The sequence below is a fragment of the Anomaloglossus baeobatrachus genome, chromosome 5, assembly GCF_048569485.1.
Source record: "Anomaloglossus baeobatrachus isolate aAnoBae1 chromosome 5, aAnoBae1.hap1, whole genome shotgun sequence".
Taxonomy (NCBI): Eukaryota; Metazoa; Chordata; class Amphibia; order Anura; family Aromobatidae; genus Anomaloglossus; species Anomaloglossus baeobatrachus.
Window position 1 is genome coordinate 573,890,249 of NC_134357.1, and position 16,743 is coordinate 573,906,991.

General features: G+C 45.1%; 1 protein-coding gene across 1 annotated transcript; it reads left to right on the forward strand.

The window, feature by feature from the left end:
• Positions 1-2,810: 2,810 nt before the first annotated feature.
• LOC142312418 (oocyte zinc finger protein XlCOF7.1-like) lies at positions 2,811-16,724 on the forward strand. Its single transcript, XM_075351358.1, has 5 exons — positions 2,811-2,916; positions 3,000-3,097; positions 16,094-16,243; positions 16,373-16,552; positions 16,635-16,724. Exons 1-5 carry the CDS (start codon positions 2,832-2,834, stop codon positions 16,698-16,700), a joined length of 579 nt encoding a protein of 192 aa, XP_075207473.1. The 5' UTR covers positions 2,811-2,831; the 3' UTR covers positions 16,701-16,724.
• The last annotated feature ends 19 nt before the right edge of the window (positions 16,725-16,743 follow it).

The window sequence follows — 16,743 nt, forward strand, 5'->3', positions numbered from 1 at the left end:
TGATCACGCGCTGTAACTACATCTAGCAGAGCTTGAATCGTTGTGAGACCTCGTGTGGATTATGTTGGACCTGCACGGGTGTTTTGGGGATTAATAAAGTGGTAAAAGAGGGTATCTGCTACATACACATCATGCACACACGGCTCCACTACATGCGCATCGTGCACACATGGCACTGTTACATACACAGCTCCACTCCGCAGCTACACTACTACACATAGCACTGTCCCGTACACATCGTACACATGCGACTCTGCTCCGTATACGTCGTACACACATTTTTAGCGACTTGTGATCAAGACCAATCAGGTCCAAACGTTTTTCTTCTAAAGTCGCTCAACAAATCTTCTCCTCACCTGAACTTATCAATAAAGAATTCAAGTTTAGCAAAGATTGAAATGAGTTTGAAGGGGTCACATACATATGTGATGCCCTGGACTAGCCAGGTAGTCACAGGTAGTCCCTTACACAAACACCTGCCCCTAAAAAGGTACCAGCAGCCAACCATAAAACCCTGAGTCCCCCCTCTCAGGTTCTGACGTTCACACCCGGGGGGCGGAGCAAGGCGGTTGGCCACGCCCACCGAGGAGTTCGGATGGCCTTAGACGGGAAAAACACAGAGATCTGTGCGGAGGTGAAAGGGAGAGGAAAGGAGAGGAGTAGGGAGAGAGTTAGGAGGAGAAGACGTCTGTCAGGGATCTGGGTCAGAGCCCGGATACCCTGTGGCTAGGAGGTAGACGCTGGTGGCCGCCTGCAGGAGCTGGGATTACAGCCGGTGGAACCGTAAGGGACCGGGACCGGATAGTGGCCCGCCGGTACCAAACCGGGGAACCGATTGGAAACCGGAGCACTAGGAGGGGTACTCAGACCCAGTACGAGGCCCAGAAGCCACTGGACCGAGTCGAATTCACTGATTGGGGTCTGGACTTTAGGTCCTTTCCCACCCAAGACCCGACTGAAGACAACAGCACAACCAGAGGGATAGAAAGCCACCGCCCAGGCATCGAGATCCCATGGGCCAGCGGCTTCACCAGCGCACACAAAGCTGGGGAGCGGACTACCGTTGCTCAGGCATAGGAGTCATCATTTCTACCAAAAGTGAGGTGCAGGAGAAAGGCAGAAACCACCAACCTAAAAAGGGGGGAAGCGCAGCCGGCTGCGGGCACCGTCCACCATCTTGTTTGGTTTACCAGAGACTCCAGTGTGTCTGTAATAGTGAGTATAACAATGCCCTCGGGCCGCGCACCGCACCAACACGCCAGCACACATCCATCTCTCCCCTTCTTGGCACGCTCGTCATCCCCCTACCCATGGAGGGGTCAACACCAAGCTGCGCAACACCGTCCCCGGCAGCCTAGTCAACGGCAGCGGTGGTGTCCATCCATTTACCACAACCCGTGATGGCGTCACGAACTTAATCCCCAAACAACCGCGGCCTCGGCCATGGACCACCCCACCGAACACCACCCCTCAGGTAGCGCCAGCATTCCCTTCAGAGCGACGTGACCCCCGGGTCCGGGAGGAGCTCGACACACCCACCGATGAGCACGGATCCAAGCGGCTCGGCAGCCGGCCGAGCCCCGGTGCGGTACACATACGCAACAATGGATTACTATAACCGTCCACTGACACCGCGTCCGCGCCTCATCCAGTGTGTGCACATTAATATAGGACTATACTGAGGAACTGATCATGTGACCCCTGACTCCTCCCCTCTCCATGTGACATCATCACAGGTCCTGTAAGCACAGAGCAGCCAATATATCTAGTGTGCGGCTCTGCAGGTGGAGGTGTGTGGAGATTCCCCATTACTGGGGCAGGCGGCATTAACCCCTTCAGCTCTGAGACTTTCTTGCTGTTTTTCTCTCGCTGATTTCTATGAATCGTGAGGTTTTTGTTCCTTTTCCCCTGATAGATACAGACGCCCCAACTATGAGAGGCCGGAAGTGAGGAAACCCGTCTGCCCTCAGTCCTCGGCCCCTTTCTACCCTCAGTCCTCGGCCCCTTTCTGCCCTCAGTCCTCGGCCCCTTTCTGCTCTCATTTCTCGGCCCCTTTCTGCTTTCAGTCCTTGGCCCCTTTCTGCCCTCAGTCCTCGGCCCCTTTCTGCCCTCGTTCCTCGGCCCCTTTCTGCCCCCACACAGAATAATGTTCCCCAGAATGTTCTCATTATGTTTCCCCTTATTATCTCCAGCAATTGTATTATTACAGCGGATTCTTTATGATGTTACATCATCATCTTCTCCCCATTCAGGTCCCTACAATATCGGATCCTCTCAGTGGAGTTCTTCTATAGAAGAGAATTCTCCTGATTGCCCCGTGAAGGATGGATATGGACAGGGACAAGATGGCGAAGAGGATATTACACCTCACCCTAGAGATCCTCTTCCGGCTTACTGGAGAGGTGAGAGATTCTGATGACGTCACATTACATCATTCTTATCTATGGGAATAACAGATGGACAGAACTGGAGAGGTGAGGACTCTGGAAATGTCTGTAGTGAGATTTATTACTGTGTCTCTCCATAACCAGGATTACACAGTAGTGAAGAAGACCTCTAGTGAGCACTGTCAGGCCCCTGTGTCTGAGGGATGGGGAAGACCCCCGAGCCCAATCACGGGGCCTCCACTTCACCCCCCGATACATGAGGACATCAATGACCAGAAGATCCTAGAACTCACCTACAAGATGATTGAGCTGCTGACTGGAGAGGTGACACTGCTGGGAATGCTGGGACATTATACAGTAATGCTATGAAGGGATCGGGGGTGACGGTATCATTGTATGTGTCAGGTTCCTATAAGGTGTCAGGACGTCACCGTCTATTTCACCATGGAGGAGTGGGAGTATTTAGAAGGACACAAAGATCTGTACAAGGACGTCATGATGGCGGTTCCCCAGCCCCTCACATCACCAGGTAATAGACAGGACTAAATACACACGGCCTATAATTATCTGTATGTAAGGAATGAATTCAGTCCCTGTATGTGTCTCCTCCAGTTCTATCCAGTAAGAGGACAACACCAGAGAGATGTCCCCGTCCTCTTCTCCCACAGGACTGTAAACAGGAAGATCCCGATGTTCCTCAGGATCATCAGGTAGATGGAGAGAAGGTGCCATGAAATCTCCCTATGATGTGTAGGCGGCTGTGAAGGTCTTGTGCTCAGTCTTGTTTTATCCACCAGTATTATATGTTTTATACTTGTATAATGAGAGCGGTGGAGATGGTCTGATAGAGCTGGTCATAGATGTGACTTCTCCATCTGTCTGTGACTTTTGGATCACATTTATCCCTTGCTCTATGCTGAGATCTTACATCAGGGTTTTGTTACGGGGGTATCAGGACAGAAAGAGGTCACCCCTATTCCATAGGTCAAAAGGTCGCCGCACACACAAGCACTGGTTGGACTTGCTTTGCTTTCCAGTTAGCTGTGCAGACTGTCCTTGTGCTCACCCTGCTAGGGTTAAGCAGACCCTTGTTTCTTTCTTGGCTTACCGTCCTAAGTTTTCTTAGCTGTTCTGATTTCTCCCCTTCCATCTGGTTTAAGAACTCACCTCTTTGCCTTAGTATTCGCCAGTGTTTGCTTGCCATTCCATGTTCCTAGCATGGGGGTGTGAGTCGGAGATTGCTGCTTGGAAGTTTGTTTGGTGTAGTGGTATTCAGTATCTCTCTTTTGATTTATTTTGCTTCCCTTCTCTTTTTACCCACTTGTTCTTTTGGAATGCAGTTTCTTTTTCCCTTGCCTGTGATTTTCCCTTTTTGAAATTATTATAGAGCAGGACTAGTGTTCCTTCTGCCCTGCTCACTAGACACGGTTGTAGTTAGGGCTAGACAGGGATAGACACGGGATCGACACACAAGGTGAAAAAAGCTGTCTTGGGACATCGAGGAGCTCAGGGTTGCTCAAAGTAAGTGACAGAGGTTATCTTTCCTATTCTTCCCTAGAGGCAGTAGTTCCCACCCCATCTTTCTCGCTGGGCACCACTCAGCCTCTTGGTGGAATGCGACAACTGGGGACTGCTTTAAATTGGTACCTGGTGCCTACTGTCAGGAAAGTCAAACCTTACGGCTCTGGTGATGACTAGGTATTCACTTAATCATACCCCTCCGAGTAAGCCTGATTTAGGGCGCAGTGAGGCTACGCCCCTTCTCCTCGACTTATTAGGGTTATAGGTTTACATGTAAATCTCCAAATGACATGATTCAGGTGAAACCCCCAAGGGATCCATTCACTGTAATGAAGAAGCAGTGTTAGTCTGGTCTCCATCTCGCCTCTGTTCAGTGGTGTCTGTCTTTTCAGAAGTGCACAAAACTGTGGCCAACCATTCTATTTCTGCACACTTAAAAAAAATGAACACCCCAGGATCATAGGCCAGAAACAGTACATAGTGTCTCCATCTGCCTCCTTATAGGGAATGTTCCATTCAGGGTTTCATCTGAATCTCGTATTTCAGAGATTTAACCCCGGTGTAAGTGCTCAGTGTAGAGAGCAGGATAAATGTGAGTCACGCCTTACTGCGATCTTTGGGAGGCAGAGCAAACAAATCAACAGCGGTTCAAGAATTTATTATATATGGTGAGGTATAAGTGATTAGGGTTTATATCTGGTTTTTACGTTTGGCTACTATCACACACTAAAACAACCATTAAAAAAAGTTTTTTTTCATATTTTGAGAGCTACAATTGTTTAATTCTTCTACATATCATGTGAGGGTTTTTTTTTTACGGGATTTGTTGGCGTTTTTATTTGTATCATTTTCAGACACTTCACGTTTTTTGATCACACTTTATTGTGATTCTTGGGAGGCAGAATGAACAAAAACCAACAATTCAGAAATGTATTTATCTTTCATGTCTTTCACCGTGTGGTAAAAGTGATGAGACGGCTTTATTCCTCGGGTCAGGACGATTACAGCAATACCACATTTATATTTAATTCATGTTTTGTTTCCTTCACATAATTAAAACTATTTTATAGGAAAAAAAAATGATTTTGCATCGCTATTCTGAGAGCTCTAACTTTTTGATTTTTCCACTGACGGAGCTGTATGGTGGTTTGTTTATTGCAGGGTGAGATGACCTTTTCAGGGATACCATATTTAACCCTAGAACGCGCAAGCATAACAATCTACGATAGAAAACAAATGACCTAGCAGGCTTGCGAGGCCCCAGGTATGCGTTCTAGGGTTTATTACATGTGATTTTTATTTTTTTTAAACTTCTTTTTATTAAGTTTCAAAATACAATATGTATGTCAAAGATAATAATAACAAAAGTTGAGACATTAATATATCAAAATAAGCCCAAACAGTCCCTAACACCCCCCCCCCCTGCGTGCGCCATCTAACTTATAGCGTCTATTATTATGGAATTGGGCACTTATAAGTCCTAACAGGTACCACGATGTGGGCTCAAACTGAGATCTAAGCCTGGCTCTAGTGACATCTGGTAACATAGGTATGAACGGGGACCATATTTCAAAGAATTTCCTTGTCAGCTTTTCTTTGTCAGAAAGAGCGTCCAGCCAGTCCATTTTACATATGAACATAACCTTTGTTTAAATGAGTGATAATGATGGGGGTCCTGGACTAAGCCACTTATATAATATACTTCTTCTAGTGGCCGAGGCCCATATAATAAGAGCTGCTTTAGTATGTCCTGGTATTTTTAGCTGGTCTTCCTCAGGAATGTTGAAGATAGCCCATTGTGGCGTCAATGGGAATTTAATGTCATACAGTTAGGTCCAGAAATATTTGGACAGTGACACAATTTTCGCGAGTTGGGCTCTGCATGCCACCACATTGGATTTGAAATGAAATCTCTACAACAGAATTCAAGTGCAGATTGTAACGTTTAATTTGAAGGTTTGAAAAAAAATATCTGATAGAAATTGTGGGAATTGTACACATTTCTTTACAAACACTCCACATTTTAGGAGGTCAAAAGTAATTGGACAAATAAACCAAACCCAAACAAAATATTTTTATTTTCAATATTTTGTTGCGAATCCTTTGGAGGCAATCACTGCCTTAAGTCTGGAACCCATGGACATCACCAAACGCTGGGTTTCCTCCTTCTTAATGCTTTGCCAGGCCTTTACAGCCGCAGCCTTCAGGTCTTGCTAGTTTGTTGGTCTTTCCGTCTTAAGTCTGGATTTGAGCAAGTGAAATGCATGCTCAATTGGGTTAAGATCTGGTGATTGACTTGGCCATTGCAGAATGTTCCACTTTTTTGCACTCATGAACTTCTGGGTAGCTTTGGCTGTATGCTTGGGGTCATTGTCCATCTGTACTATGAAGCGCCGTCCGATCAACTTTGCGGCATTTGGCTGAATCTGGGCTGAAAGTATATCCCGGTACACTTCAGAATTCATCCGGCTACTCTTGTCTGCTGTTATGTCATCAATAAACACAAGTGACCCAGTGCCATTGAAAGCCATGCATGCCCATGCCATCACGTTGCCTCCACCATGTTTTACAGAGGATGTGGTGTGCCTTGGATCATGTGCCATTCCCTTTCTTCTCCAAACTTTTTTCTTCCCATCATTCTGGTACAGGTTGATCTTTGTCTCATCTGTCCATAGAATACTTTTCCAGAACTGAGCTGGCTTCATGAGGTGTTTTTCAGCAAATTTAACTCTGGCCTGTCTATTTTTGGAATTGATGAATGGTTTGCATCTAGATGTGAACCCTTTGTATTTACTTCCATGGAGTCTTCTCTTTACTGTTGACTTAGAGACAGATACACCTACTTCACTGAGAGTGTTCTGGACTTCAGTTGAAGTTGTGAACGGGTTCTTCTTCACCAAAGAAAGTATGCGGCGATCATCCACCACTGTTGTCATCCATGGACGCCCAGGCCTTTTTGAGTTCCCAAGCTCACCAGTCAATTCCTTTTTTCTCAGAATGTACCCGACTGTTGATTTTGCTACTCCAAGCATGTCTGCTATCTCTCTGATGGATTTTTTCTTTTTTTTCAGCCTCAGGATGTTCTGCTTCACCTCAATTGAGAGTTCCTTAGACCGCATGTTGTCTGGTCACAGCAACAGCTTCCAAATGCAAAACCACACACCTGTAATCAACCCCAGACCTTTTAACTACTTCATTGATTACACGTTAACGAGGGAGACGCCTTCAGAGTTAATTGCAGCCCTTAGAGTCCCTTGTCCAATTACTTTTGGTCCCTTTAAAAAGAGGAGGCTATGCATTACAGAGCTATGATTCCTAAACCCTTTCTCCGATTTGGATGTGAAAACTCTCATATTGCAGCTGGGAGTGTGCACTTTCAGCCCATATTATATATATAATTGTATTTCTGAACATGTTTTTGTAAACAGCTAAAATAACAAAACTTGTGTCACTGTCCAAATATTTCTGGACCTAACTATATGTGGTTTGTAAGACTGAATGGACGCTCCTCCAAACCCCCCGAATCCTCGCACACTCCCAAAGGTGATGTAATAAATCTGTCTTCCAAATGCCACATTTAGAGCATACATGGTTTGTTGCTGGGTTTATTTTTGATTGAATATAGGGGGTGAGGTAGGCTCAATGAAAAATCATCAGTGCCATGTCGGTGTAACTGCTAGCTGATATCAATTTCCTGTGAATCAATGTAGCTTTCAAGAAATCCTCACTTTTATATTCCGGTATGGCCTCCCCGCACTTAAAAGGCTTCCGACTCCTGTCTCCCACGACCAATGTGATCTTAATCTTGCGTATACAGTTAGGTCCAGAAATATTTGGACAGTGACACACGTTTTGTTATTTTAGCTGTTTACAAAAACATGTTCAGAAATACAATTATATATATAATATGGGCTGAAAGTGCACACTCCCAGCTGCAATATGAGAGTTTTCACATCCAAATCGGAGAAAGGGTTTAGGAATTATGATTCTGTAATGCATAGCCTCCTCTTTTTCAAGGGACCAAAAGTAATTGGACAAGGGACTCTAAGGGCTGCAATTAACTCTGAAGGCGTCTCCCTCGTTAACCTGTAATCAATGAAGTAGTTAAAAGGTCTGGGGTTGATTTCAGGTCTGTGGTTTTGCATTTGGAAGCTGTTGCTGTGACCAGACAACATGCGGTCTAAGGAACTCTCAATTGAGGTGAAGCAGAACATCCTGAGGCTGGAAAAAAAAAAATCCATCAGAGAGATAGCAGACATGCTTGGAGTAGCAAAATCAACAGTCGGGTACATTCTGAGAAAAAAGGAATTGACTGGTGAGCTTGGGAACTCAAAAAGGCCTGGGCGTCCACGGATGACAACAGTGGTGGATGATCGCCGCATACTTTCTTTGGTGAAGAAGAACCCGTTCACAACATCAACTGAAGTCCAGAACACTCTCAGTGAAGTAGGTGTATCTGTCTCTAAGTCAACAGTAAAGAGAAGACTCCATGAAAGTAAATACAAAGGGTTCACATCTAGATGCAAACCATTCATCAATTCCAAAAATAGACAGGCCAGAGTTAAATTTGCTGAAAAACACCTCATGAAGCCAGCTCAGTTCTGGAAAAGTATTCTATGGACAGATGAGACAAAGATCAACCTGTACCAGAATGATGGGAAGAAAAAAGTTTGGAGAAGAAAGGGAACGGCACATGATCCAAGGCACACCACATCCTCTGTAAAACATGGTGCAGGCAACGTAATGGCATGGGCATGCATGGCTTTCAATGGCACTGGGTCACTTGTGTTTATTGATGACATAACAGCAGACAAGAGTAGCCGGATGAATTCTGAAGTGTACCGGGATATACTTTCAGCCCAGATTCAGCCAAATGCCGCAAAGTTGATCGGACGGCGCTTCATAGTACAGATGGACAATGACCCCAAGCATACAGCCAAAGCTACCCAGGAGTTCATGAGTGCAAAAAAGTGGAACATTCTGCAATGGCCAAGTCAATCACCAGATCTTAACCCAATTGAGCATGCATTTCACTTGCTCAAATCCAGACTTAAGACGGAAAGACCCACAAACAAGCAAGACCTGAAGGCTGCGGCTGTAAAGGCCTGGAAAAGCATTAAGAAGGAGGAAACCCAGCGTTTGGTGATGTCCATGGGTTCCAGACTTAAGGCAGTGATTGCCTCCAAATGATTCGCAACAAAATATTGAAAATAAAAATATTTTGTTTGGGTTTGGTTTATTTGTCCAATTACTTTTGACCTCCTAAAATGTGGAGTGTTTGTAAAGAAATGTGTACAATTCCTACAATTTCTATGAGATATTTTTGTTCAAACCTTCAAATTAAACGTTACAATCTGCACTTGAATTCTGTTGTAGAGGTTTCATTTCAAATCCAATGTGGTGGCATGCAGAGCCCAACTCGCGAAAATTGTGTCACTGTCCAAATATTTCTGGACCTAACTGTATATGACTAGTTGAGAAAATCTGTGTCCTAGCTTGTCTCAGAGATGTATCTAGGTCTGTCCCTCGCTCATGTAGTGGTTTATTAGCGATACATTTCTGTGCAAAACTGCGAGCTTGGAGGAACAAAAAAGGGTTTCCAGGAAAAGCTTGGAAGCATTGTGACAGTGTCTCATAGGGGAGTATTAAATATCCAAGGTCCAGTAGGTCTGCCACATAGACACACCCCTGCCTCGCCAATGTATCATATTGTGATGGAGTCCTGCCCTTAAGGAACCTCGAGTTCCCCATAAAAGGCTGGAATGGCGAGTCCCAGGTGCTTGCCCCACACAATTTCCGTATACTTCTCCATGTTTCAATCGTCTGCCATATTGTTGGAAGCTCTCTAATCTCATTTGGAGTTTCATCACCCTTCAGTTGCATGTGATTTTGTTTTTTTTTAATTCTTTTTATCATGTTTTATTCCTCTTTTTCACTGTCAGTTTGATGAGAAAACATACTTTTTTTTCCACTTTTATGAATTTAATTTTGTTTTATGGTGTTTACTGAAGGGTAACTAATGTGACAGATTTATAGATTAGAGTGTTCTGGATGCAGCAATACCAAATATGTGTGTTTTTTTTTCTTTATTTTTGTTTTTACATAAATATACGTAATTATTGGTAGAATATTTTTTTCTTTTATTTTTTTTATATTTTTTTAAAAAAATCCTCTTTTTCCCCACTTTTTTTTTCTTTTTACTTAGTACCTACAGTTAGGTCCAGAAATATTTGGACAGTGACACAATTTTCGCGAGTTGGGCTCTGCATGCCACCACATTGGATTTGAAATGAAACCTCTACAACAGAATTCAAGTGCAGATTGTAACGTTTCATTTGAAGGTTTGAACAAAAATATCTGATAGAAATTGTAGGAATTGTACACATTTCTTTACAAACACTCCACATTTTAGGAGGTCAAAAGTAATAGGACAAATAAACCAAACCCAAACAAAATATTTTTATTTTCAATATTTTGTTGCGAATCCTTTGGAGGCAATCACTGCTTTAAGTCTGGAACCCATGGACATCACCAAACGCTGGGTTTCCTCCTTCTTAATGCTTTGCCAGGCCTTTACAGCCGCAGCCTTCAGGTCTTGCTTGTTTGTGGGTCTTTCCGTCTTAAGTCTGGATTTGAGCAAGTGAAATGCATGCTCAATTGGGTTAAGATCTGGTGATTGACTTGGCCATTGCAGAATGTTCCACTTTTTTGCACTCATGAACTCCTGGGTAGCTTTGGCTGTATGCTTGGGGTCATTGTCCATCTGTACTATGAAGCGCCGTCCGATCAACTTTGCGGCATTTGGCTGAATCTGGGCTGAAAGTATATCCCGGTACACTTCAGAATTCATCCGGCTACTCTTGTCTGCTGTTATGTCATCAATAAACACAAGTGACCCAGTGCCATTGAAAGCCATGCATGCCCATGCCATCACGTTGCCTCCACCATGTTTTACAGAGGATGTGGTGTGCCTTGGATCATGTGCCATTCCCTTTCTTCTCCAAACTTTTTTCTTCCCATCATTCTGGTACAGGTTGATCTTTGTCTCATCTGTCCATAGAATATTTTTCCAGAACTGAGCTGGCTTCATGAGGTGTTTTTCAGCAAATTTAACTCTGGCCTGTCTATTTTTGGAATTGATGAATGGTTTGCATCTAGATGTGAACCCTTTGTATTTACTTCCATGGAGTCTTCTCTTTACTGTTGACTTAGAGACAGATACACCTACTTCACTGAGAGTGTTCTGGACTTCAGTTGATGTTGTGAACGGGTTCTTCTTCACCAAAGAAAGTATGCGGCGATCATCCACCACTGTTGTCATCCGTGGACGCCCAGGCCTTTTTTGAGTTCCCAAGCTCACCAGTCAATTCCTTTTTTCTCAGAATGTACCCGACTGTTGATTTTGCTACTCCAAGCATGTCTGCTATCTCTCTGATGGATTTTTTCTTTTTTTCAGCCTCAGGATGTTCTGCTTCACCTCAATTGAGAGTTCCTTAGACCGCATGTTGTCTGGTCACAGCAACAGCTTCCAAATGCAAAACCACACACCTGTAATCAACCCCAGACCTTTTAACTACTTCATTGATTACAGGTTAACGAGGGAGACGCCTTCAGAGTTAATTGCAGCCCTTAGAGTCCCTTCTCCAATTACTTTTGGTCCCTTTAAAAAGAGGAGGCTATGCATTACAGAGCTATGATTCCTAAACCCTTTCTCCGATTTGGATGTGAAAACTCTCATATTGCAGCTGGGAGTGTGCACTTTCAGCCCATATTATATATATAATTGTATTTCTGAACATGTTTTTGTAAACAGCTAAAATAACAAAACTTGTTTCACTGTCCAAATATTTCTGGCCCTGACTGTATATGGGGCATCAACTTTTATTACTCTGACCACTGGTATAATGTTTTACAATCCATCCATATTGCAATACACTACACCTGTCAGTGTGATGCTGACAGAACGCCTGTTAGACATGTTCCAGGCATGGTCCAACACAACACCATAGCTGGTAGATTTGAAGGTCATCATTTGACCTGGGGTTCCATGGCAATAATTGGACCCACGTGATCACGTTTCGGGAGCCCCGATCGGGTGGGAGAGAGTGCATTCCCTCTCTCAGCCTGCTGAATGCTGCGATCGCAATTGATTGTAGCATTTAGGCAGTTACACAGCCAAGGACCGTACAGACACCATAACCAGGAGATATCAGTACATCCATTTGTGTGAATGCACTGCTAAATAAGTCGTACCAGTACATCAAATGTCAGAAAGGGGTTAAACTGTATAGAATTACAAAAGCATTAAATGTGTTTGTTTTTTTTTTGTTTTTTTTTTATTTCACCTCTCTGTTGTGGAAATATTAGCAATCTAAGTACTGACACATAATGAGTTCATTTTTTTATTATGTCCAACTGGGTATTAGTTACTCTCCGGTGGGGGCTTGTACGTCTTCTGCCTGTATGGGCTGCCCAATCATAAGCAGGCAGCCAAAACCTAGAGTGTGAACACCTCCCACCAAAGCTTAGGTTTTTCAGTGTGTGAGATGAAAAGCTGGGTTTACACACTGCAACATCGCAAAGGACATCGCTGTAACGTCACCGGTTTTGTGACGTAACAGCGACCTCCCTAAGTCTCTGCTAAGTCGCTGGTGAGCTGTCAAACAGGCAAACCTGGCCAACAACGCAACAGTGATCCGGACCTGCAGAGCGACCTAGCTGGTTGTTGGGGACGTTGATAAGCAGCCTTTTGAAAGGGAAGTTGCTAACAAAGTCGCTGCAAAGTCTTTCACACACTGAAACTTTCCAGCGATGCTTGCTGCACAGCGGGAAACAAAGGATCTAGGAATGGTCCTGAACGATTTGTAACGATTACAACTTCACAGCAGGGGCCGGGTCGCTGATAGGTTTCACACACTGCAACATCGCAAACAACATCGCTATTGCGTCACAAAACCGGTGACGTTACAGCGATGTCGTTTGAGATGTTGCAGTGTGTAAACCCAGCTTAAGGATACAACTCTGATCTCCTGGTCTGACCTCCTGCATGATTAGACAATGCTGGGTATAAACCACAGATGACTCACACCTTTCAGATAAGAACTACTCATTGCCTGTCCAACTTGTAATCTGTGGATGAATATTACCATATATTGGGTGTCCTTTTAGGATGCACTTATACAGTGCTGGTCAGCCAGCCTGATCTAATAGTATGAGCATCACTAAAAGGCTGGTGACCAGTCACTGTGCACCACACTTATTTGAGTGAATGACACCCTATACGGGCCTTATCTGTGTACATTTATAATACTGGGCAACAATTCCCACCATGAATGGTACTATTGTTACCTTTGTTAGTAAATATGGCTGCCCTTTCAGTGCTCTGAAAACTCAGCTTTGCTCTGTTAGTCTAAAGCAGGGGTGGGGAACCTCCGGCCCGCGGGCCGCATGCGGCCCGCCATGACCTTTTATGCGGCCCCCGGGCAGATTCCCGGGGGAGGCAGGGCTTGTGCTGTCACCGCAGTTTTGCAGGCCGTCAACCCTTTAAATGTGATCAGGACTTACTTTGTGGGTGGGTCCCACAGCAACCTCACAGCTTCCAGCAGTGTGTGCCCGCCCCCCTGCCCTCCGGAGCTGAGTACCCGCCCCCTTCCCTCTGGAGCTCTGTGCCTGCCTTCTCCTTCTGATGCTGTGTGTCCGGCGCCTGCACTCTGATGCTGTGAGTGCGATGCTGCTCTAAGTCCAGCACCGGCCCTCTCCTGCTATGTGCCCTGTCTAGTGCTTTGTGCCTCCCCACCCCAGGTCTGTAAACCCTCTCCCCCAGAGTTGCATGAAACCCTCAGCGCAGTGTGCCCCCCAATGTCCTGTGTGCACCCCCCATCCTGTGTGCAGCCCCCAAGTCCTATGTGCAGCCCATCCCCCAGTCCTTTTGTGCAGCCCATCCCCCAGTCCTTTGTGCAGCCCATCCCCCAGTCCTTTGTGCAGCCCATCCCCCAGTCCTGTGTGCAGCCTAACCCCCAGTCCTGTGTGCAGCCTAACCCCCAGTCCTGTGTGCAGCCTATCTCCCAGTCCTGTGTGCAGCCCCCCCAGTGATGTCTGTGCTCCCTCTAGTGATGTCTTTGCCCCAGCCTCTCTTGTGATGTGCATGCCCCCAGCCCCACTTGTGATGTGCATGCTCCCAGCGTTCCCAGGGATGTGTATGCCCCCTGCGTCTCATGTGATTTACACATTGGAGATGCTGGGGGCATATGCATCAGATTGGAGATGCTGGGGGCATTTACATGTCCCCAGCCCCTTGTGTAATGTTTGTGCCCCCAGTGTCACCTGTCATGTGTATACAGTAGTCTCAGCGTCTCCTATGTGATGTATATACAGCAGTCCCAGCGTCTCCTATGCATTATACGTACCTTCAGCGTCTCATGTGATATAGATACAGTGTCTGTTATGTGATGTACATGATTTACCAATCTTATTATCACAAAGAGTTGACTATGCTCCAGACGGAGACAAACATGAAAAACCAGTTGCGAGAAGAAACATGATTAGTATCACCGAACATCACAGCCACACCAAAGAGAAGCCACTCCGGCCATCATTATAGGGGTGAATTAATTAATTGTTTCACCAAATATAGCAGGGTCATTTAAACATTGATAATTTTGTGCGGCCCCCGAAGGTTGGTAGAAATTTCCAAATGGCTGCTGGCAGAAAAAAGGTTCCCCAACCCTGGTCTAAAGCCTCATTCAGACACCCATGCAGCACAGACATCTGAATGAGGCTTTACACTAACATAGAAGAGCTCAGTTTGCAGAGTGCAGTAAAAAGAAAGTAACAGGAAAGTCAGCATCTACTTACAGTCCCAGTATCTAATCACATGTTATACATTCCGCTAAGACATCTATCTAATCCTATATTGTGAGATACAGTTGCCAGAGCCATGTATCTAAACCTATCATGTGTGATTGCTGTGCTGTGTATTTACTGTTAGGATAAGATATATGGACTGTATCTTACATATCATATGAGATACAATCCACTGATCTGTATATCCTATTATGTATGAAGCTGACTCCTGAACTGTCTATTTACTGCAACTTAAGCGCTGCAGCCACATTCATATGACTGTTCCGCTGAAATCTCTGTAGAGACCAGTGAGCAGCACAGTGACAACTAAAAAAATTAGAAAAAAGTCTATAGTAATATAACCGCTCTTCAGTTATAAGCCGTCAATCCATCGAGTATTTCAGTTTCTTCATCTGTTGGGCCGCACCAACCATAACTTCCCATAAACTGTTCAGAGATGGGACTATTTTCCTTCAGCAGAAATCTTCCTTAGAAAAGGAGCCCACAAGTTCTCTGTAGAATTTAGGTCAGGTGAGGAAGGATCGGAATCAGTAAATATCAGTTTTCTTGAAAGATTCAGACTTATTCCTCAACCACTGCTTTAAGAATATTTCTTAGAAAAACTTGTTGTGTAGAGTACACAGGGAGCGCAGCAGGCAGATTATATAAGTGCGATTCTGTTGTTTACAGGATGATACTCCTGTGTCTTCTTTAGTCTCTCATGACATCACTGCAGGTATGTCATTGGTCACAGCGGTGATGTCACTATGTATGACACGTGATCGCTGTGGCCCTCAATTTGCTATAACTCATGTGACTGTGACACCACTGTGACCTCAATCACCAAGGATCCGTCCTGACCGGATATTAACCCTAGAACGCATACCTGGGGCCTCGCAGGCCTGCTAGGTCACTTGTTTTCTATGGTAGATTGTTATGCTTGCGCGTTCTAGGGTTAACCTTATATTTCACAGCAGACTCTTTATGATGTTACATCGTCATCTTCTCCTCTGATAGATACAGATGACCCATCTATGAGAGGCAGGAGGTGAGGAAACCCGTCTGCCCTTAGTCCTCGGCCCCTTTCTGCCCTTAGTCCTCGGCCACTTTCTGCCTTCGGCCTCTTTCTGCCATCGGTCCTCGGCTCCTTTCTGCCCTCTGTCCCTTTCTGCCCTCGGTCCCCAGCTCCTCTCTGCCCTCGGTCCTCGGCCCCTTTCTACACCCACACAGTATAATGTTCCCCCAGAATGTTTTCTTTATATGTTTCACCTTATTATCTCCAGTAACTGTATTATTACAGCGGATTCTTTATGATGTTACATCATCATCTTCTCCCCATTCAGGTCCCTACAATATCGGGTCCTCTCAGTAGGGATCTTCTATATAAGAGAATTCTCCTGAATGACCCATCAAGGATGGTAGTGGACAGAGACAAGATGTCGAAAATGATATTACACTTCATCCTAGAGATCCTCTTCCGGCTTACTGGAGAGGTGAGAGATTCTGATGACGTCACATTACATCATTCTTATCTATGGGAATAACAGATGGACAGAACTGGAGAGGTGAGGACTCTGGAAATGTCTGTAGTGAGATTTATTACTGTGTCTCTCCATAACCAGGATTACACAGTAGTGAAGAAGACCTCTAGTGAGCGTTGTCAGGCCCCTGTGTCTGAGGGATGGGGAAGACCCCTGAGCCCAATCACGGGGCCTCCACCTCCCCCCACGATACATGAGGACATCAATGACCAGAAGATCCTAGAACTCACCTACAAGATGATTGAGCTGCTGACTGGAGAGGTGACACTGCTGGGAATGCTGGGACATTATACAGTAATGCTATGAAGGGATCGGGGGGTGACGGTATTATTGTATGTGTCAGGTTCCTCTAAGGTGTCAGGACGTCACCGTCTATTTCTCCATGGAGGAGTGGGAGTATTTAGAATGACACAAAGATCTGTAAAAGGACGTCATGATGGAGGCTCCCCAGC